This window comes from Manis javanica, chromosome 7 (genome assembly GCF_040802235.1).
Source record: "Manis javanica isolate MJ-LG chromosome 7, MJ_LKY, whole genome shotgun sequence".
Lineage (NCBI taxonomy): Eukaryota > Metazoa > Chordata > Mammalia > Pholidota > Manidae > Manis > Manis javanica.
The window spans coordinates 131640090-131663836 of NC_133162.1; the positions used below are offsets into that span (position 1 = coordinate 131640090).

At 35.2% G+C, this 23747-nt stretch overlaps 1 protein-coding gene across 1 annotated transcript in view; it reads right to left on the reverse strand.

Annotated features, from left to right (window-relative positions):
* SCN1A (sodium voltage-gated channel alpha subunit 1) overlaps window positions 1-23747 on the reverse strand; it is a 119395-nt gene that overhangs the window by 17432 nt on the left and 78216 nt on the right. The window contains exons 13-22 of the mRNA XM_073241596.1: window positions 22705-23085; window positions 21311-21443; window positions 20271-20509; window positions 18795-18968; window positions 17470-17826; window positions 15809-16291; window positions 7750-7870; window positions 7144-7298; window positions 5226-5399; window positions 2964-3086 (exon numbers count right to left, since the gene is read on the reverse strand). Of these exons, the coding sequence (XP_073097697.1) occupies window positions 2964-3086; window positions 5226-5399; window positions 7144-7298; window positions 7750-7870; window positions 15809-16291; window positions 17470-17826; window positions 18795-18968; window positions 20271-20509; window positions 21311-21443; window positions 22705-23085 (2340 nt within the window). The remainder of the gene's footprint in view (window positions 1-2963; window positions 3087-5225; window positions 5400-7143; window positions 7299-7749; window positions 7871-15808; window positions 16292-17469; window positions 17827-18794; window positions 18969-20270; window positions 20510-21310; window positions 21444-22704; window positions 23086-23747) is intronic.

Genomic DNA, 23747 nt, shown 5'->3' on the forward strand with positions numbered 1-23747 from the left:
CCGGTACCTCCATGGAAATTTTCAGGACCTGGACCATGGTAGAAAATGGCAAGTTTTATGCCTCAAACAGCATCACCATCCGCTTGTTAAAATTTGCACACAATTATTCTAAACCAGGTCCCACCCTCACCAATCATACACTCTTCCCATCAATAGATCACTCAATATACACACAACTAAATCCCACTCAGTGAAACTTAATAAAGATAACAGTTGGGGTTCTAATCCATAGAAGGTAAAGTTTACAAAGGCATTCTCTCAAAAGAAAATTGAAGACGACTGAAACTAGGGGATTGTAAGTAAATACTGCATTTTCCTTGCCGTAGAAGAGCAATGCCCCCCCAAGCCCTCCTCACCCCACTACACAGTCACAGTGAAAGGATGAAAGGTAGGAAAAGGGGTAATACAGTACCCAGAATAAAGGGCTGAGGGGGGGACCCAGCGCTCCACCCCATCCAACTTGGAGCAAGATTATCCTATATAAAATAGAAATATATAGTTTGTTATTAGTTATTAACCTGATATGACAGAACATTTGGTGTTACTTTTTGTATATGATGCTGTCTGTATCTCTATCAATCAGGACTTGAGTTCTTTTAAAAAAGAAGGTACTTAAGATTTCCCAGATTAGGAAGTTAAAAATACAAATTTAAGTACAAATTTTATTTGACTCTAGCTATTCACGATATCAATTCACTCCGCTCAGTTTTGCAGGTAGAACATTCGGACTGGAAATTTGAAATACCATAAATGTTTAAAGCTGTCGGCCAGAGATGTGCATCGGACATGCGAAACACAAAGTGCAACGTGATGACGATTCATTCATTACTTTCTAACTTCTTGTCAAGCACTGTACAACATGCTGTCTTTGGTAATGTTGCATAAAAGCACATGCTTTGAAAAAGTGGCAAAACAACAAAAGTAAATGAGTGCCTGATTTACGCTTTGACACAGCTATTGTGATTTTATGCTGCTAGGGAAAAGATAAAATGAGAGTTTCTCAATAGATTCAAATCTCACTACCTAATTCATATCATCATTATTATCTCCATCCTTATCATCATCCACAATTACATTTCTACCAAGTAAAAAAATCCAAACACTAGAAACACACAAAAAATAGAATCAATAATCAGGTTATTTTGTCTCTACAATGCCAAATACATGCTGAAATGATCAGCCGTTTTAGGATTGTGTGTATGCTGGCGTCACGTGGTACGGAAGCACATTCACAAAGCCAGTAATTTAAAATGATCGGTTTGCCTCTTATCAGCATCTATAAGTTTTCAATTTTGGAATTTTGAAACTCCAAGTGTCAAAAATTCACCTCTCCTTATAATATGAAAAGCCTTATTGATCAATAATTATAGATAAGGTTAGTTCTGTAAAAATTAAAGATAGAAACAGGCCAAATATTGTTATGAAAATATCATTTTAAATATGAGAATATTTGGCTGACTCACAGATTTAATAAACTTCCAAAACGTTAAGTTTGAAATGCTTGCAACCGCTTCAAATGCTTAGCATTGTTCATATTTCATATTTAAAAGAAGACTTTTAAAATGCATTTCTTTGATTCAGGTGACATGTTTTCAAGTAGAGTATATAAAACTAGCTTTTTTTTTTCCCCAGGTCTGAAACAGTCTGACACACAAAAAAGTAGTATTTTAATTGGAAAACAAACTTAATTTTCACATACCCTGGAGAGAATTTCCTCTGACATTTTAGTAAAAATGTGAGGATCTCTGTGAGAAATAAAATAAAGCTGTGTTAAATTGTTTTTAATGAGGAAAATTTTTTATATATTTAGGGAAATTGAAGACCATTTATGTTCTTATGCTTTTAAAGAGTGACATTTGTAATAAATTTTAGTTCAGTAGAACACAAAAGGTCAACAACCCAGAAAATGCCAATGGAAGTCTGTAGTGCAGCTTATTTTCTATAAACATAACTAAATCTTAAGTAGCAAAAGCAATGTTTTCCTTTTGGAATCACACTTAACTCAGAAGCTTTGTTTTAGTGAAAGGAAATAATTATTTTTTAAAAAACAACTAATTTTTTATGTTATATATCTGCTATATTAATGCTTCATGCACTTAAGGCATGGAAAATAATAAGCCAATAATGGGAAAATTTCTCATCTGTGATGCATCATAGGGAAAATGGTTTAATATTTCCCTAAAAGAAATAATATAAAATTTAGTGTGATTCTGATAAATGAGATTTAAGTTATGATTATGTTTGAATCATTTATGGTAATGATTCAAAATTACGTGTTCTGTTCATTGTGTTATGTTTTACTTCACTGTCATGAAAAGGGTGGATTTATATATAATCTTTAAGTCAGTATAACTATGTATATACATTAAGAATTATTAATGCAATTATAAATTGCGGCTCTATTAAACATACCTTTTTAAAAAAGCTTAAAATTCAGTCAATATTTAATACCTATCCTGAATACATTCAAGTGATGTACCCTTTGGCATGATACAGACAAAATTTTGACAATTTTTAGTTTTTTCATTTATGCTTATACTTAGGCACATGTGCGATTCGTGTTGTTTTCAATAAAATTCATTAAGACCACATTCGATCATAACAACTGAGAAGCTCATGATGTAGAATTCACTTCAGTTGATTATTATCAAAACAGTACACAAAGTAGTTTAATAGTGCATCTGCTCCTTTGGATACAGGTTTGTAAGGAAACTCCCGGGACATATTAGGACGCAAAGTCATTTTAATGAGCACAGCAGATAAATGATATTATATCATTTCAAGGGAGGCCTAGGTTCTCTTGCATATCACCTAGAAGTAAATATGCAACAGATAAAAGGATAATAGAGCGATTTTGCAAGGATTTGCCATTCCTGTCGCATGCATGGGATTTCCTTTTCTTAAAGTAAATTTAATTTAATGTTGGCTATCTGTAATACTTCGGGTTTTTTCATTTTCCTTACCCTCATCCCTTCAAATCTTGACAAGGCTCTTAGAGGCCTCAGAGCTCTTAGTGTCCTGAGGGATTTGATGGCACCAAGTTCTGAGTAACCCAAGGCATTTGCTGTTAAACTGACTAATGAGACCTGCACCAAAAAATAAATAAATACACAAACAAATAAGTAATAGAATTGTCATTCAACTTGTAGTTCTTGTGTAATAGAACAAGATGATTTTTGCTTATAATTTTTGCTTACTCAGAGGATGAATGGTTGCATTATTTTAGTAAACCTTTTAAAATTTGAAGGAAATATTTTCAGTTGGATGGAAAGCTTTCAAATGTTAACTCAGAGTTACTTGAATAAAAATCCTGAAGTGTCATCTAACTTATTAATTGCTCAATGGATTAGGAAAAGCCAGAAATCTCTAACCTGCAATGGTATGGTCACCTAATTGTAATTGACACTGTCACATTAAATCACAGTGGTTTCCACATTTATTTTTCAAAGGTGATTTTTTTGTTTGTCTTGCTAATACTTTGTGTTTCCACTGGTCTAAAGTTTATTCCTATATAAATTATGTAACTTAAAAAGTAATTCCATCATGAAACTTCCTCAAATTTTTCTATACTAATTTACAGCTCTGCCATGGTAACTGGTCCAAAATGGCCAATCAATAGATATTTACAAATAAATAAATCAATGAATTAATTTCATTTGTACAAAATATACATGACTAACAAATAAAACTGTTAGGTATCTAATTCTCTAAATAAAGAATGTACCAAAACTCTATATCCAAACAGAGTTACAATTTCTTTGGTTTGAAAGTCACTAATACTGGACAGCCTCAAATACACTGGGCTCTATTTTTGCAAAGTTTTCTCTTTTTAAGTATTTTAAGCTGCCTATACTTAATATACTTTTTACATTACTTGGCATGTGCTATAATTCCTTTTGTCTTTTTTTAGTGATATACTGATCTTCATGAAATAATTATAAGACATTGAAAAATAAAAGTATTATTAATGAAAAACTACAAAGTTCTCTATAGAATTATTTTCCTAGGATATTTCAGAAATGGCTATTAAAAACCTTTGTAATGATAAACCATCATTCTTCCACTAAAGAGTTCAGACATGTAATAACCATAACAGAGAAAAGCAAAGCTCAGGAGGAAGTTTCAAAGCATTAAATTACAGTTAGATTTAAAATCTAGTGTGAATAAATATGGAAAGTTGAAATAGGATACAACTTCTAATGCTTGCAATCTCAATATTAGAACGTTTTATGATGTAATGAAGCAATTATTCTTTTGAGGTTTCTCTCAACTCATGAGCTTCACAGTAACATTATTAAGCTTTGCAAATAGCTCTGAATTTGTCTTTGTTCCGAATTAAGGAGACAGAGCAGATGCACGACTGAACTCTAGAATTCTCTCCACAAGAAACGCACATAGTTTTGCTGGATTATTCCTTTGGGATAAACTTGCCTATGAAGTCTGTGATATTTTGGATACACTTTTCTAAAGCTGAAATTAAATTATGTTGATAACACGAAATATGATGTTTAACAAAATCTTGAAGGCAGCTACTTGTTTTAGCATAGATGAAGTAATAATCACTGGGTGCACACTTTCTGTGAAGGGCTGTTTGCTACATTAGGGGCTTGCTATAAATCTAGTATACATTCTAGGGCAACTCCCATCACTGCATAATGTACAGTTTTCCCCTACACTCTGTACACCTTACTTCCTATGATGGAGTTATAATCTGTATATTCAACTCTTTAAGCCTATCCTTTAAAAACTTTGAAGAGGTCAAAGAGAACTCTTAAAAATTGACAGTACCTCTAACCACCAACACTGTTTACGGGTGCCTTTCACACTGTATGTTCTAATATATATCATTTTACAGAGTCAGGAGCCAAGTAACTCCCTGATGAGCAACCCATCAGTCCTGGGGTTAGGATTCAAACTCTAGTCTGTCTGACTCATAACATAAGGAATTTAAGCACTATACCATTATTTCACCACCTTCCCTACAAACTGTTGTATTTTTTTAAGCTTCTAGATAACCATCATAAATCCCATTCCTTCAATGCTAAACCAGAAATAGATTAGCCTATTTCTTACAAAAACTACACTATTATTTCAGTGAATTAGTTTAGTGTCTACTAAGTAGCATATTCAGTCATTACAGCATAATGGTCAGAGATTCACTTTTTTAGCATTACTATGTAGGTAAGACACCTTGAATAGAAGACAAAGATGTGGAGGATACCTACATCAACAATTAGGAAGTCCAGCCAACACCAGGCATTGGTGAAATATGTTTGATAGCCATATGCCACCCATTTCAGAAGCATTTCCAGAATGAAAATGTAAGTGAAAACCTTGTCAGCATACTCCAACATTGTCTTAATTGTCTTTCTCTGGTCAATATATATATCTTCAAAGGCCTATAAAGAAAAGTTGTACATTTTAGCTTTCTGAAACTATTACACTTTATAAGCTATTTTTTAATGATTTTATATACATACATATTCCTGATTTTATAGTATATATGGCATATATATATATGTGTGTGTATATATATTATGATATATATATAATTATATATATATATGATATTCCATTGGGATAAGAGGGCAGAGGAATAGTAGCAATTGCTTCTTTTCTTCTTTCAAGGATCTTTTAATAAATCAGGGGAAAAATTATCTCCACTGATATTATAGCCAGAAAAAAGAAGTAAAAGCCTAATTCTAATGAATTAATTTGACTTGTTCAGGAAGTATTTCCTGATGTCATATCCTGAACATGAAGCTATTTATTCCTTTGTTTCATTTTCTGTTCTTCCTCCTATTGGCTTTTTGCCATAGAAAGGAGGTTGAAGGAATAAAAACTGAAGACACATATTTTTCATAAAGCAGAAATTGTAATTGATTATCACATTGCCCAATTTTACTACATAGGGTTTATTTGTCCCCTTTTCCCCCCTTCATTTTGTTGATAGTTTATTTCTCAACACAGATATGGTTTAACAATGACAAGATGAAATTATTTTTCATTTAGATCATAATATTCTTCTAATATGAATCTTTCTTGATATTTTCCATCCAAGTTTCATATTCATTGAAATGGTGAAAGACTATTTCTTGTCTAAAGTGGCATGTAGAGGAAATTCATTTCATCAGAGAATTATGTAGGTAAACATAGGCCTATGTTTGAATTATAAGCTTAAGTTAAAGAAACTTAAATAACTGCATTTCAATCAGGCAAGCTCTATCCATCATCTATTTTATGGTTTCAGTATTCCACTTGAGTCAATGTTCATCTAAAATGCTACCTATGTGTTAGGCTTTCATTTTTGTTAATTTTTCACAGATATAAATTGATTCTGATATGAAGAACACCTTCATACAAAGAAAAACTAAACTTTAAATGAGTCACTTAGGCACACTGCCCAGTATTTATTGTTACCAATATCCATCATCCCTGAATAGCATAAGAATAGTGACACAATGGAAAAGAGACTGAGAAGTCATCCTTAAGGACTTACTAACTGTCCATAACGAGATAATAATAATACCATTCAGAAACAAAATTCATCAGAACTTAGAAGTTATATATTCCCAATCACACTACACCGTATTGCCACACATACTTTCTCGTTAAAATAGTAGTAATTGAATATTTGTATTCTTTCATATAATAAATAAGCTGGAGGGACAAATTTTCTGGGTTACTTAATAATAAACACAAATTAATAAATAGCTTATTAGAAATGTATGTATATAGAATAAAAGTAAATTCAGAAATACACAGTTATATGTTAAGTCTATAGTCTGAAAAATATGAAGTGGTGTAATTAAAAATGCACTGTTGCTGGAAGGAAGGGCAGATAGATAGAGATGTATGTATGTCTGAGAAAGAACTCGTAAACGGAGATAACAGTCTGGGGTTTATTGAACAGAAGTGATGGCTCATGCTATGCAAATGGAAATGGATGTAGAATAAGGGGAAAAAAAGCACTGCATAGTAACATAATGTAAGAGAAAGGATTACTAAGCCATCAGTATTAGATGACTCTAAAACTTAGTATTAAAGCACTTTTATCATATATATTATAATATAATATAATATGTAATAAATATAATATATATTTTAGAATATAATATATATTACAGCTTAATATCCACTCACCAGAGCACCACTACTAAGGAGAATCATGAACACAATGAAGGTCTCAAACCAGTTATGTTCAACTATTCGGAAACATGTTCTTCTCAGGTTCCACCATTGCTTTCCTCTCCCTTCTTCCACACCGATCTGACAACATTTGAATCTTTGTACACAGCCTGCAAGTAGAATGTTCAAATAGGATTAGACAGGATAACTCCGGTTGCTTCCAGTAATATCCTTTGTCATACCCCTGACTCATTTTCTCCTGACTGCTACCATATCCATCTCGCCAAGATAACTCTCTACGCCTGGAGCAGTAAGAGCGCCCTCATTAGCTGTGTGAAGTTGTGAAAATTATTCAGCCTCTTTAAATGGTTCCCCAATGCCAACTGGTGAGATCACCCTTTTATTTAAAAAATGATAGTCACCAGTTTTGATTACATGAAAATATTTCTTTCCACGTTCATGATCGCTTACACATAAAGGTCAGAGAGAACCAAAACCACAACAGATTTAAAATCTGTTAGCGTATTAGAGGAAATTGAAATAGATCTACTACAGAGCTCTGTTCTGCGATGCCCTCTGTGCCCTCAAATGCGAGATCAGCATGAAGGGCATTTGCTTTACCTTCAGTGAAACAGGCTTCGGGTTCAAGGGTCTCCTCGGGTTCCACTACAGGCTGTTCCTCGGCAGGTGCCCCAATGTCTACAGTGCTGCCCTCAGAAGAGCTACTGCTCTCGTTAAGTTTCTGCATGGGAGACGGACATCACAGTAAATCACGTTCCTTTGGGTAACTAACAAATAGCCTTGCAAGAAAGGATTCGTGCTTGGAACTGAGTTTGATGTTCCTGGGAGTGAAGATATCTTAAGTTTAGAGCAAAAGAGGGATTGAATAGGAAGAGAAAATAAAGAAATTGCCTATGTTACTCCTTTACTGTAATTCAGAATATAAATTTGAAATCAAGTGGCTATGGTATGAAGTTACCAACGTCCATCAGCAACACAGACAAAGCAAACCACTGGCTGCTGAATCAGAGAGGCCTCGGAGGGAGGTGTGGGGAGGGAAAGTTAGTATAAGTATTTTATTTTACAGATGATGAAACTAAGTCTCAGACAGGTGGAGTACTGTGTTCAATGTCATGTAACTTTTAAGAGAAAGCCAAGATTTGAGAGAATTAGTCCTGAACCCAAAGCCTAATGCTCTGTCTTTTGTGCAACCACATTGTTCCTGAAACAAAAGAAAACAGCATATTCACCTGCTTATGAATTCTGCCTTCAATTTAAAAGTGAAAATAATCCACAGAAAAAATGTCAAGATGAGTCTAACAGATGAAGAGAATCTACAATTCAATCTTGACATGAACAAGAAATACAAAGACACCTGTTCGCACAACAAACCAATAATGGAATTTTACACAATATGAATATTCAGTATCTTCATGGAAATTATTTCATCAGCTGCAACAAGCTAACTTTTTGGTAGCTGCAGACATTGAGCTCTATTTAACTTTCGTTTGAGGTAATTCTGCCAAATTAGTTATGTTCTTGTTATAAAGCAAATGTCACATTAGCAACTTAAGTGCAAGCAATAATAAAACCTTTGGTTTAGTATGACTTAAACTCACAGAAATTTTTAAAAAGCACTACATTCTAAGTTTCTAAAAATTTTGGGCAAATCCAGCTTTTGTTTATCATAGTTCTTCACACACAGTGCCAAGTAACAGGCTCCACATCAAACTCTGTATCTATTAATAAATATCATTAGTCACCTAGAATTGAGTTTTCCAATCAGCACCTGTGAGTACTAAGGTAAAAAGACATGAATCTAAAATAATATAAAATTAATTTTTGCCTATTGATTGCTTCCCTAAATATCCTCTTCTGATGAGTCTTACCTGGATGATGATAAAATAAATTACTACCTCTTTTATGTACAAAGTGACTCCAGGTCTTACCAGGTTAGACTTTCTCCAGATAACAGTGCTACTGTCAATATCATCAACTTTATTCTTAAGAATATTCTTTAGAATTACCTAGTCTTACTTTATAATCCAACTTTATAATGTGTTACCAGTTACTAACTATAATTCTAGGCATACTTTCTCTTTAATGCATATATTTGGGAGTCAATCAATACTTTAGAAATTTTAATATGATATAAAAGATGATTAAAAGCCATGATCAGAATTCAAATGAAAGATCTGATCTTGGAAAGGAATCAGATATGGACAAGTGATCTTATTGATGTTCACAAATTAATTTCCAAACACTTCTTGAGCAACATAAGCATGTTCTACCGTCGACCTGAACTACTGCAGGAAAGTGGACCTACTGTCACTCAGACTTCACAGGCTCTCAGTTAGAGTTATGACTTCTTTTCCCCATCCTAGACTTACTACTTTAATTTAAGTAAATAAATAAGAGATTCAAATAATTAAAAACATTAACCAAAAAAGGCACCATGACCTTTTCACTCAGATTAGATAGCTGATCAATAAAAACAAGAGAAAAGAGCAGCAAGATGAAACAAGCATTTCTTATACATTCTACAGAAAAATACATGCTTAGTCCTTAACGTATGCCTGAATTTAGACAATGCTTTGTTAGATGAACTGTACAGTTAAATTCTCAATCGGTAAGTCTGTAAATGTTCAATATACACCTTTCAGTCAAAGGTATCTGTCTTTACAGGAGAAGTTTCCAACCAACATTCTAGAGAGATCTAGGCTGCAGCCTTAGAAGAGGAAGCGCAGGGCCAGTTCCAAGCAAGCAGATCCATGATCATCTGATTTAATATTCATGACATACAAACGAATTCATTTAAGAAATAAGGTTGTTAACAACATTAAAAAACTAGAGTTGTACAGAAACGTGGGGAAGTGCATGACAAAATTAAAAAGAAGATGCTAAAATGGAAGAAAAAATGGGTGGTGAGTAATAGGGAAGGTTATGTGGAATTTACACGGTTTTTCATGGAAACAAGGTGAAAGGCGGAAACATTCCTGAGATCTAGGAATTCTAAATAAAAGCAACTCGTTAGCAAGCTAATGCACAGAGCTGTTAAAAAAATGTTTAGAGTGTGTCCCCAGCAACTGACTAGGAGGTTAGAGATAACTGAAGAAATAGTATTTTTGTGGTTAGGGGAAAAGAATTCTTTCAGAGATTTATCATCCTGAAGAATTGACAAGATGACAGGGAATATGCAAGAATATCTCTTTTGTTATGTCTGAAAAAATGCTTTCTCACTGGCAGTCCGTGGCAGGCAGATGAGATGGTGCCCAAGATTTCTTGCCGCCGTCATCATGCCCTAATAAAGCGTCCTCCCTTCTCATGTGCACAGGGTCTTGGTTGCTTCTAGCCAAGAGAATATGGTAAAGGTGAACGGGACCGCTCTTCCCTGATGATGTTACATGGAGCTACTTTGGAAAAAGTAGTTCTCCTCCTTTTTTTAAACTTAAGCAAAACAATCTACATTTCTAACTTCTTTATGCTAAGTTCAGACAACTATACTTATGTGAGTAGCAAAATGTGAAAGCTACATTATGTGAAAAGCAAACACTTCTAACAAAATATACAAATTATTCTCAAGTCTTTTTCATTGAAGCTTGCAAAGATTAGGATTGAAAGTGACTTTGGAGAACTAATTATTATTCAGATTAGAGGAGTAGACCTGGATGGTATAATTGATGTGGCAAAACACACAAAGCTGCTGGTCAATATGCAAGGGTTCAGAACTTCTAACTTTCAAGTTCTTTTTAATTCAACATGCTGCCTCTATGCATATTTCATTACATCACTGTAACAATTATGCATATTGTTTTATTTGTATGTAGGTAGAAAATTGCATAAATTGTTATCATGCTGTACGATTATCCACATATGTAGTAGATAGATGTTGTCACTTATTTTTGTACAGTCAAGCCACACCCGTCACACTGTCACCATTTCTCAGCTCATTATCCCAAGAGCTTTTAAAACAGGCTACGGCCTCTAGTTGAGACTTTCTTTGATCCATCTGCTTCCAGAACCCGGAGGGATCTTTTAAAACAAATCACCTTCCTTCTAAAATCTACAAAGACTCCCCACCATCTCCCTGGCCCCTGTCTACTTTTTTAGGTTTGTCACTTGCAGGTCACCAACCTCATCTTTGTACCTTTCTCCTGGCCCAAACCACAAGAGTGGAAAGAAGGCCACTAATAATAGTTGTGGGAAGAAATCCAGACCTAGTTCAACCTTTCACTTTCTATATGACTTTGCTCCATTGATCCTTTGGGCCGCATTTTCTTATATGTAATATTAAAGGATCATCTCCAGAGTTCCTGCTGTCATGCTCTGTGACTCTGTAGTCTTTTAGGATTTGAAATGATGCAAGAAAGATGTGATATTAGAAATGATGAGAAGGCAGTGTGGGGACCAGACCTGGGCTCAGGCAGAGAAAAGGCAGTGGGAGCTCAGGGTGGGTATGGGTGCTGGGCGTGCACAGGCTGAGGTGAAGGTGCTGGTCCGTGGCTACAAAAATCCCATGATCATCTCTGGCCAAGGATTGGAGAAGCAAAAATAATAGTTATTCCCACCTTGGAAACAGAGAAACCAGCCACAGATAGCTGGGCTTTGAAGTTAATTTCTCTACTAGCTCTATGGGCAACACTCATTTAGTCACTCAACATTTGTTGTGAAATACTATATTCCAAGATTTGTGTTAAGTATCTGTCTCATGAAACCCCTTCATCGGCATAACACTTTCTTTATCTGGGCTTTTTTTTCTCCTTTCCTTTGCTGCATTTTTATTCCTTTTTCATTGGCCAAAAGGAAAAGTACAAAGTGCATTATGATTATTCAATATCATTTTTTTTATCACAATTAAGGCTATTAACTCTAAAGGTTTGTTTTCCAGGTATGTTTTTTCTTCTGTAAATCGTCTTTTGTCTATTTTTCTATCAGAATATTAGTGTTCTTACTAGGTTGCAATTGATTTTTATATACAAAAAATCATTTGAGTTTTTCTTAACATGTAATGTTTGCCAAATGCATTAGTTTTCTACTGCTGTATAACAAAGGACCACAAATTTAGCGACTTAAAACAACACAAATTCATTATTTCAGTGTTTGTAGGTCAGGAGTCTGTATTCTCTGCTCAGGATCTCACTGGGATGGAGTCAGTGCATCGGCTGGACACGCAGCTCTCGTCTGAGGAGGCTCAGGACCTCCTTTAAGCTTATGGTTGCTGGCAGAGTTCATTTCCTTGAAATTCTAAGACTGAAGAACCTCATGGGGACTTCCCAGCCTCGTGGCCTTGAACCACTCTCGGTAAGTAGAGGCCACCACGGTTCCTTGCCACATAGCCCCCAATACACACGCTTTCTTCTAGGCCAGCCAGAGCATATCTTGCTCAATTCCTCTTACGTGACCAGGAGGAGAAACTCTATGCTCTTAAAGATTCATCTGATTAGGTCAGGCTCACCCAGGATAACCTTCCTTTGACCATAAAAATAATGTAACCACAGAAGTGATATCTCATCATATTCACAGTCTTAACTATACGCATGAGGTGGGGATTATAAAGGGAGAGAGTCATTGCAGTCACTTTAGGATTCTGCTATCCACACCAAAGTCTGTGTGTTCCGTTGATTTTTTTTTTCAAAGAACCACTTGCTATAATAACATCACCTGCTACATTGACAATTCATTGATGTTTTTATGTAAATAAATCTTAATTTATATATATTAATTAATATAATCCTTGCTAATATTAAGACATTCAATGATTTCTTGGCCCTATTCCATAGATTTTGACAGAAAATGTTCTTATTTCCTAAATAGCTATTTATATGCTTTATTTGCTCTTTAACCCAATGTTCAATTCAGGAGGAAATTTCTTAATTTTTAACAAGTTAGACTTCTTATAATTTTACTATTAATTTCCAGTTTAACTGCATTGTGATTAAATAGCAACCCATTATGATATCTACTTGGAATTTGTGAGATAATAACCCCCTACAATGCCCACTGTTTTGAATTTATTGAAGTTTACTTTGGGATCCAGCATACTGTTAATTTCTACAAATATACTATGGGCACTTAAAAATAAGAATTTTCTATAAGTAATAATTTTTTGAGATAATATGCATTCATAATACAGTTATATTTATTATTTATATTATTTAAATTATCAGTGTCCTTCTGTATTTTTTATTTGTTTTATCACAGGTTAAAAGAATGGTAGTAGAACTATCACAACCAGTGTCTGCTTATCAATATATTCTTCTATTTCTCATTGTTAAAATCAAAGATGATGTAGCTTTGATTAGAGTAATAACGCCATTACTTAAAAGGGGAAGATTTTTAGATGTGTGGAAAGATTAGCAGGTATGAATTCAGATAAAATACTAGAGAAATTGGATCGTAGTGAAACTAAAACATTCTCAAACAAGTACTTTTATTGATTTAAAAATCAGTAAGGCCAATTAATTTTTCCTTTTTTGCCTTTAAACTGAAATTTAATTTTGAAATTCACCATTCACAATAAAGTGATTGGTTCTCACAGGTTTTGAGAGTATTGGACTGTTTTTACAATCAATTTTAATGTTTATTCAGCCATGGCCAACCTTTAATTTACTAATTTCCAAAGAGCCAATTCACTTGAAAATATGTATATTTTCACACATGACTCTCAACAGTAAATTGTACACTGACTTACGTTGTCCATGTATTTTTGGCAGGCTGGCTTAGGAAGCGAGCCCGGAGAGGGCAGGGCTCTCATAGGCCAAGCAGCCACTCGGCCTTGTGCACCCAGGCATCCAATAAGCACTCAATAATTACGACTCTGATGGGAGGAGCATTCTTCCTCTTTAGTAAAGTTAAGCAACATTTCTTGTTTTTTAAAAAATGTTCTCTACTACAGCAAATGATTTTGACCTTGAGGGTAAAGCAAAACAAAGCAAAGCAAATAAAATACTCCACAATATTTCTTTAAGAGTGAAAGATTAAATGGTTTTATTCTTGTTTTCTGACTTGATCTTAAGATGTTTAATGCTTTCATTTCAGGCTTGGTTTGTTATAGGGTTTAATAGGAGTTCAACTTATAATAAGTGATAAAATACATTAAAAATAAACTTGGAATTTAAGGGTCAAAAGAGTACAAAATATATATGTGTATATATGTCTATATAAATGTGTACTTTTATTTTTGAGAAAGTACTTATTTTTAAAGGTAGGTATGCACTATATTTAAAGGGGGGCATTTTGCTATTGTTATATATATAAATGTATATGTACATTGAAGAATATGTGTATATCTCAAATCATACATATGTAAAATACTCTACATCAAAATTATTAGTATTAATATTTCATTGTGTACATTGCCCATTAGTAAATATTTCTAATGTACAATGACCATATTAAAAATTAAAATGACCTCTATCAACAAAGCAACAATGTAATATCTAGGGAAAAGACACTGTACTAAGACTTAGCATTTCTACAGAGTAGCTGGAAAAGTCAGATATTAACTCATTAATGCTATATCATTTCTAAACCCAGATAATTTCTTCATCAAGCTGTATGTTGGAAGGCACTCTTCAGTGGATTATTCATGTTACTACATATTAGCTTGTTTTTTTAAATGTGAAATCTAGTATTAGACATTTACCCAGGGTAGAGGTAAAAATGGAGGTATATAGCTCCCTCTAATATACTCTAAATTTTGCTTTCATGTATGGTTATTTATATAAGCTTGCAGTAAGAACTCATAAAGGAGAAACTGTAATACTTGCTGCATCAGAGACCATCAGGATATGTGAAGAGACAGCACAGAAAGAAAATTTGGAGATACCCACTCTTATTTCCTAGCAGACTTTTAATATTCCCACATATAGTGTCTGGTGTTTTTCTAAAGGGAAAATTATATTATGAGGTTATTAATGAATTTGGATATTTTCAAAAACCTTGGTACATATCCATTTTGATTCAAGATTAACCAGAGACTTCCTATTTTTATTTATTTAACACATATTTCCTGGGCACTCAGTACAAGCTATGCACTGTGATGAATGGGGGCTGTACTTTGGTAAATGAAATGGACAAAATCCCTGCTTTTATGTATTTAAAAACTGAGCATTGTCCACCTCAGGCATCCTCTGTAGACCTTTCTGTGGTAGCACAAATTTAGTCAGCTACACAGTAAATGCTTAGGTGTAAAACTGTCTCATGTTCTTTAATCCATCTGTATAGTAAAAAGTATTAAATGAAAAAAAACAGCACAGGTGGTATAATTAATACGACAAATGGGAGTCTAGGATTACTCATTACTCATTTATTTTTTCCTTTAATACAATTTTATATATTCTGCGGACTAAAGGTGAGACCTGGTTAGCGTTTTCCCGGTTTTCAAAGCCTTCGTAAGCTGATGACGCAACCACAGAACTGCTTCCTGATGGTTAAATGTGGCCAGAAGGGATGAAGTTCTGAACCAATAAAGCTGGTACTCTTTTAAGAAAAGGAAGAGATATCAGAGCTCTTTCTCCACACTCACACACACACACACACGCGCGCGCGCACAAACACCAAGGAAAGGCCATGTGAGGGCACAGAGAGAAGGTGGTCATTTGCAACCAAGGAGATACACAGGAAATGTAGTCTGTGTATATACATAAATTCATACCTATCCACGTCTATAAAATCTTACCTCTTTGCTCTCTTCCAGATCTGATTCACTGCTGAAGTCTTCGGTGTTTAAATTTTCAAAGTCAGACTCTCCTACAGCAATCGGTACAGTCACAGTGAGGCTGGGATTGTTTATGAAGGACATGTAATCACTTTCATCAATAATGTATTTCTCAACGCTGCTGCCGGTTCCTATCCCACTTGTAGTTCCGTTTACGTCTCTGAGATAGTCAAGATCTTTCCCGATTTCTGCTGTATGGTTGGACATACAACTGTTTTTCTTATTATTTAGATCATCAAGTGGTTTAATTTCATCTAAAATCTTTTGTTTTCTAACAAAGGATTGTTGAATAAATTCATATATTTTTCTCTTCACATAAGCTATTCCCTTGTGCATCCTGTCCACAGCAATTTGCAGATTGTTCATCTCATTATCATCATCAGTGGCTGCAAGGTTGTCTGCACTAAATGAGCTCAGAAGCAAGGCCAGAAAGAGGTTCAGGACCTTAAAAATAATACAACATGATTATAATTTCACCCTAATGTAAAGAAGAGCAGATTGAGATAATTTATTCCTCTAAGTCTAGAAACATCACAGCACAGTGATTAGAAGTTGGCCAATCAGAATTTGTGGTCTGGCTCGTAGCTTCCTTACTACACATCCTTGGGCAAGCACATGATTTCTGTCTGTCTCAAGTTCTCCCCGTTATAAAAGAGAGAAGTTGAGTGGGCTGACCTAAGGTTTAGCTGAGTTTAAAATTTTATGGGGATAAGAAAATGGATTGAAACATGCTCTACACAAAAGTTCTAACCTCAAAAATCACGAGTTCGCAATTACTCATTTAAATACATACTATGGTTTCTTTTTTGATAAACAGAGAGAGTAAATGAAAAATACCTTTATAACCCAGAGTGAGAATCAGGGGCTTAACATAAGCATTGACGCCTGTTTTCTTAACCCATTGTATTTCTCATCCCCCACTGTTGATTAATTAGGAGAGCTATTTATAAATGATCCCTAATATGTCCATGAGGTTGGCATGTTAATATATATACATCTATATCTTTTGGAATATATTATATATTTATATTCTCTAAAGATTAATTAATGTTCCAAACTTAAGAGAGAGAAGAATTGATCCGTTACTCCGTGTGGGTAATCTCAGGCATTGTTCACCAGCCGGTGTTTTGATTGAGAGCCAAAGGACAGCCACCCAGGTTAACTAATGAATCTGCCATACGACTTAAAGGGACTGAATGCCACAAGCCATAAGGGCAAGATGACAAAATCACTCTGAATACCTGAGGCACATTTTAGTCTTACACTAGACTAAAGTAAGTAACTAGAACCAAGTTAAGAAGGGTTTTCTCTAATCTTTCTTTCAGGCTTCTCCTTCTCTCTCTGAATTCATAAAACCTTCCCCATATATCCTCCTAGACCTGTCTTCAGAATGATACTCTATTGGAATTCACATAATACACGTGATGAAATGAATGACAACGTGGAGCCGAGTACGAAAACCACGGGGTTACTGCTCTACTGCTGTGTCATCAAAATGAGACTCAAAGGTAAGAGGCTTTTTAAATTATAAACCATCATTTTTGTTTTGGACAAAACAGTCACCATTGTATTATGCTCTTAATTTATTTCTGAAATATGTATCTTAAATGGGTCCAACGCACCACCAGGTTTCCAATGACCATGACCATCATGAAGACAGTGAGGCACATGGTCTGGCCCGCGACCTCCATGCAGTCCCACATGGTCTCTATCCACTCCCCGCACAGCACGCGGAACACGATCAGGAACGAGTGGAAGAAGTCGTGCATGTGCCAGCGCGGGAGCTCGCAGTCCCTGGAGATCTTGCAGACGCAATCTCTGTAGCTCTTCCCGAAGAGCTGCATGCCGACCACGGCGAAGATGAAGACGATGATGGCCAGCACCAAGGTGAGGTTGCCCAGGGCCCCCACCGAGTTGCCGATGATCTTTATCAGCATGTTTAATGTTGGCCAGGACTTTGCCAACTTGAAAACTCGGAGCTGGAAAATGAAAAAATCAATATGTATTATGATCTTTAAACACCTTACATACATTCGGGTTTACCAAGAAATTAGTACTGAATCTCTTACATTTGTCCTGCCCTTGAACCCTTTCAGGTTCACGGCTAGTGTTTGGACCTCCTGCTCCCAGGAAAAATCTGGTTCTTCTATATTTTAGCCATGTAGATCACTTTCCCTAAGATTGAATTTTTAATGATTAGTTGGGGCCTAACAGTCTTTTATTGATTTTGTGAAGGTGTTTCTAAGGTGTACCTGGTACTATTATTAACATCTCAATCGCAATGATCTCTGCTGAAAGATATTGTCAATAGCATGTAGAGTAACATACTGAGCCCTACTATAAGTGGAGAAGAGTGTTTATTATTCATTATGCTCCCTGGGGCATGGACATAACTAGATGTGCCTGCATTTTAAAACCTGGAACTTTTCCCAAGACTATAATTCTTCCCCTGATTTGCAAGAACATATATGTAAATCAATGTACATGCTAAGTAATCCTACAGCTTCCTCTCCTCTGATTTTGGGAAAGGGCATATTTTCCAAAGGTAGAATTAGGAAAGTTTGTACCTGCACTGGATTATCATCTAGCATTACAAAGTGATGTTTTTATTTTCAAGTTACTATTAAAATATGATACATTTTCATTACAAATATTTTCTTAGATCCAGAAATATTAACTGTAGTCATCTGTAGAAAAATGAGTAGTCAGAATGGTGACTGAGTAATATATTAAGCTTTACATGGCTATGCTTTTTTGCAATAAAAGTTTTTCTAAGTAAGTGGGGATAATTTTTCCATTTAGGGACAGTTTTGACAATGCAACTGTTACACAGAAACTTCAAATGTTAGTAGCTGTGTGGTCAAACCTACGACAGTACTATGCAGGAACCTGATCGTTGGGCAGGTTTTTGTTTTTGTTGTCATTTTATTTTGCTTTGTTTTTTTACCAGTCGGAATGAACGGAGAACTGATAATCCTTCCACATTGGCGAGGCCAAGCTCTACCAGGCTGAGCGTCACAATAAAGCCATCAAAGATATTCCAGCCTTCTTGGAAATAATAGTAAGGATCCATTGCAATAATTTTCAGAAACATTTCTGCTGTAAAGATCCCGGTGAAGACCTAAGATCAAAACAAAATTACTCTAACGCCATCAGTGATGAAAAAGTGGAATGACACAGTATTTGCTTTTAGAACAAAATGTTGATGTTACATTCACCCTCGTGTTTCTATTCCTAGCTTACATTCGTATAGTTATTTTATAGTTGATGAAATGCTGTCATGTACATTATTGCATTTTATCATCACACAAGTTTATTAAATGGCTGAGGCAGGTATTGTAATTATTACATTACTGATGAGGAAACAGGTCTTCAAATGGGTGCAACGACTGGCCTGCTTTACACAATAGAAAATCTCAAACTAGGATTTGAGTGCAAATCTCTTTGAACTAGTGTTCTTTCCATTGCATCAAACTGCCTTCTCCTCTAGACTTTATACAGCAAGGTAGTGAGAAGATTTTGCCCACGAACAGTTTTATTTATCTATAAGCTTATTTCCATTTCCCTCAAATCACATAGTTATACATGTATGCCTATTACTATAACATGTGCATACTTTTATCAATTTATTATGTTCATGACAAAAATACTTCCATAGTATAAATACTGGAGTTTGAAAAATATAAATATTAAAATGCAGGATGTGTTACATGCTTTTTACTATCAAAGACCCTAAACCTCAAAACAAATATGGAAATGCATATATTGCTTTAAGGACTTCTTTCTTTCAACAAATAAAAGCTGATATTCCTAAGTTGAGTCAACTGACAAACACTTTAATAATTCATGTTTTTGAGCATAGAAGAGAAAGAATTAAGTGGCAACCTTCACCAAAAATGGCCTTGCTACTCACATAGGTACACAAAATGTCCTTGAGGTTTTCAATATTTTATGGTTTTGATATAGAATTGATGGACAAAATAATACATTCCTACCTAGATCTTGAAAGTGGAAAAGCTGGAGATATTTTTGAATTGCTAAATGGTTGCTTACAATGATGATGATTAAGCAAGATAAAAAAGATCTACAATTTAAGTTTAGCCTTCGACAGGTTGGGAAACTTAATAGCATTTCAAAAAGCATGCCCTTGGCTTGCTTCTGCATCTTGAAAAAGTGATAAATATCAGTATTAAACTTCCAAGTAGTATCAGTGCCTATTCTCCTTCTCAGCTTTTGCTTTGACTGTAAGGCCAATGATGTTGGTAAAAAGTAGGGTGGAGCCAGAGAGATATAATTCCCACCTTTTTGGAGCCAGGAGGTAAGAAGGGTGGTGGAAAGACCACCACGATCAACTGTTACATGTACACAGTTTCTCAAACAGGAAATTTGACGTTTGAACACATTGACCTTCCAATATGCTTACCAAGTTTCCTACTGTAAGCACGTTATTGAACTGCGCCGTCATCGGGTAGTGCTCCATGGCCATGAAGAGCGTATTTAAGACAATACAGATGGTGATGGCCAGGTCGACAAATGGGTCCATCACGACCAGGTTGACGATGTGCTTCACCTTCAACCAATACGGCGAGCAGTCCCAGATTAAGAATATGTTGGAAAATTTATACCAACAGGGTGGGCATTTCTGCCTGGATTCTTCAAGTTCTAGATTTAAAAAAAGAAAGAAACACCAAAGATATATTTTACATGCACATATATTTATTTACTTCAGACCCACTAGACTTCAGTAATCAATACATTTCCATTTGCTAGAGAGCCGATCTCTTTTGGACTTGGAAAGAAAAAAAGAATTAGTACTTCTTAGGACTCCCAAAGAAATCTCTTCATAAAGAGCAGAGGTAGCCGAGAATGTTTCTCCACCCATATACATTGCTAATGTTGCTCAGCACTTGGCCTTAAGTAATGGTCTTTTAAGTGATGTCTCAGTAGGAACATGGCTGGGGGAGTGTAGACACTGTGTGTCATCCTGTGTTAATGTCCAGCTACGGTGTCATGCTCAGGCTCTTAGGAGATGGTGTTGGGATGGATAAGAGCCAATATCACTTTTTTAATCTTTTTATTTTGTGAAAACAACCTACTCCTCCCCTCCAATCTTGAGAGTATTTAAGATGATTTTGGAAGTCAGAACTAAGTGGAACAGAAGACAGGGTCACTATGACTAACAGGGTTAGAAACTCCCAACAGAAATGCTTTATTCTGCATTTTCAAGGAGTTGTCATACATAGGAAAGCATTCTTTAGAGTTCCAGTATCACTGAGTTTAACCTTTTTTAAAGCTTCTAGAATATATGAGTAAGTAGGTATAACAATAAGTAGGTATAACTCTTAAGACCTATTATATTCCCTTTAGCATGTACTGTTTTCAACTCACAGAGGTAATTGTTTCAAATGAGACAATATAAATTTAGTGAGGATAACTGAAATGGAAATAGAACTAGTTACAAACCTTCTACTGTATTTGTTAAAATGCTGGCTATACTCATTGCTCTTTGCCTTTGGGAAGGATCTTCTAGAAAGTCCATGGACACATGGAAAGAACTTGATCTTCTTTTTCTCATTTCAGTTTCAGTGGTTGTTCCCTATAAAGAAAATGCTAATGTATTAAGTGATTAACTTGAGCAATATGATAAACAAACAACTAAGTGTGACAGTAAATGTCATGAAACACATGCATCATGCACTTTCATATTTAATTGCTGATGGCAGATATTGCTGACTTATTGTATCATTAACCTGGAATATCCAAATTGTCAACCATTTAGTCATACAGCAAACCCTGAGGTTTTTTTTAACCCTCTGATTTCACAATTTTATGATACCATATAATTTTGATATAGCTGATAAATTTGAGAGACATATTGAACAGTTATCCTTATTTCTGAACAAATAGTAAACATAGTTTGGTAAGTCATATAAATGATCAAGGCATTTTACTTTGAGAAGGTAGCCATTTATCTTCAAAAAAATGCAAATGATTATCACACATGGAGCTGCCATCTCATTTTCGGGACACAAAACATAGATAGTTATTGACAACACAAACTCTATGTTTAAAAAAAACCACACATGTGCTGCATGGACAACAGTTTCATCCAGGGCACCAAAGCAATAAGTCATCTAATTCTGACTTAGTCATGCCTCGTCATGCTGATATATTTTCAAGTGACTTAACAGCCTAATAAGAGGCAACATGTGTTTAGAAATTCCTCAACCAGGTTCACATTCACAAACACATAACGTACCTTTGTACACAGACAATTCTTTTATATCTGCATTAATAATTTATTTGTGTCTCTTCATTTACATGAGTTTTGAGAAGACCTATATCAGCATTTTTTTTTTTTTTTTTGGTAAGACAAATGTGAGCACTAGAAATGTTAAGGTAACAGTGAAATTATCTATTTAGGCACAGTGTTCTTGAAAATCTTCTTAACTAAAGCAGAGCTCTGTTAGAGAATCTGTTGGAAAGATGTATTTATATACACCCTTCACACTTAAACATGGGAATCATTCATTTACTTTTATGCCAGGGCTTTGGGGCATCTCCTATCTAAGTTCAGCATGGGTATATAGCAAATCCTCCAACTGGAGGCAGTCATTTACTATTGTGCCTAATTTATCCTTAGCATGTTTAATAAGTAAATGCAGCCACGCGATATGCAAGAGAGTGTTGAGGCTTTACGTTTTAGTTGGTTAGTCTAATAGGTATATTTCAAGATGCAGGTGCATTCACAGCTTGACCAACCAGGAATCATTCTCAAGGGGTTCCATTCTGTAGAAACACTGGCTGGTGCAGCAATCATGGGCCAGCCATGCCTGAACTATTTAAAACTTCCTTACATTGTCATCAGTAGCTGGCTTATCTATTATCACCTCTGGCAGAAGCTGTCCAACAGGCGATGTAGGAACCGAGGGTCCACCCACCAAGGAAACCACACCATTGCAATCCACAGTGCTGTGCATCTTGCCATTTGTCGGAAACATGGCCAGCATCCGGGACGACCTGCTGGTCTGACTCAAGTTACTGTTGCGTCGCTCTCCGTGCCGTCGGGGCACAAACAGCGAGTCTCTCCGGCTCTCATTATCCTCAAAGGTACTGTGCTCGTCATCAGCAAAATCATTCTCGGATCCCACATCCTTTGCTCGCCCTCTAAAGCTGAAAAGGCTTGTTCTGCTATTTCGCCTTGGAGAAAATAGGGAGCCACGGATGCTCAACAATGACTAGAGGTTGGAAACAAACAAAAAAAGTAAAAATCATATTAATATAGTTATTTTGCAAGAAAAGTTGAGGGAGAAAAGTTCAGCATTCATAAAAATGCAATTCATTCCTTTTGATTAACATTCTCCTTTGATGGGCATTCAACATGAAATTTAATTTGTTTTATAGGAGAACGTTTCTAGTCCTTGAGACAAATGAATGGGGAGATAGATCACTACTTAAAGATACTGAAAAAACAAAACCTTGAGCTACATTTTTCAAGTTCAAAAGGAAATATCCTTAGTCCATTACTACAGACGTCTTAAACATTCAATAAACATCAGCATGACCTTAACAATTTTTCATTGCTCTTGTCTTTCAATTCCAACACTGTTCATAAATTGTTTTAGTCCATCTTTTTAAATTCACTTTAAATGATTTATTATTTCTGTTTCATCTGTGAGGCACAGTGTCGCTGAAACCTGAACTTAAGACATTTGAAATTCCAAGCAATGTGCTTCTCAATAAATTATACCATGACTAATATTTTCAGAAGCACACATGATGATTTATAAAGAAATTAGAGGGAAAAAACAACAACATAAAATAACCAAAAAGACACGACTGATGAGCTAACCCCAGATCCACGTTGTTTTTTCTATTAAAAAGGCCAAGGACCAGAGGG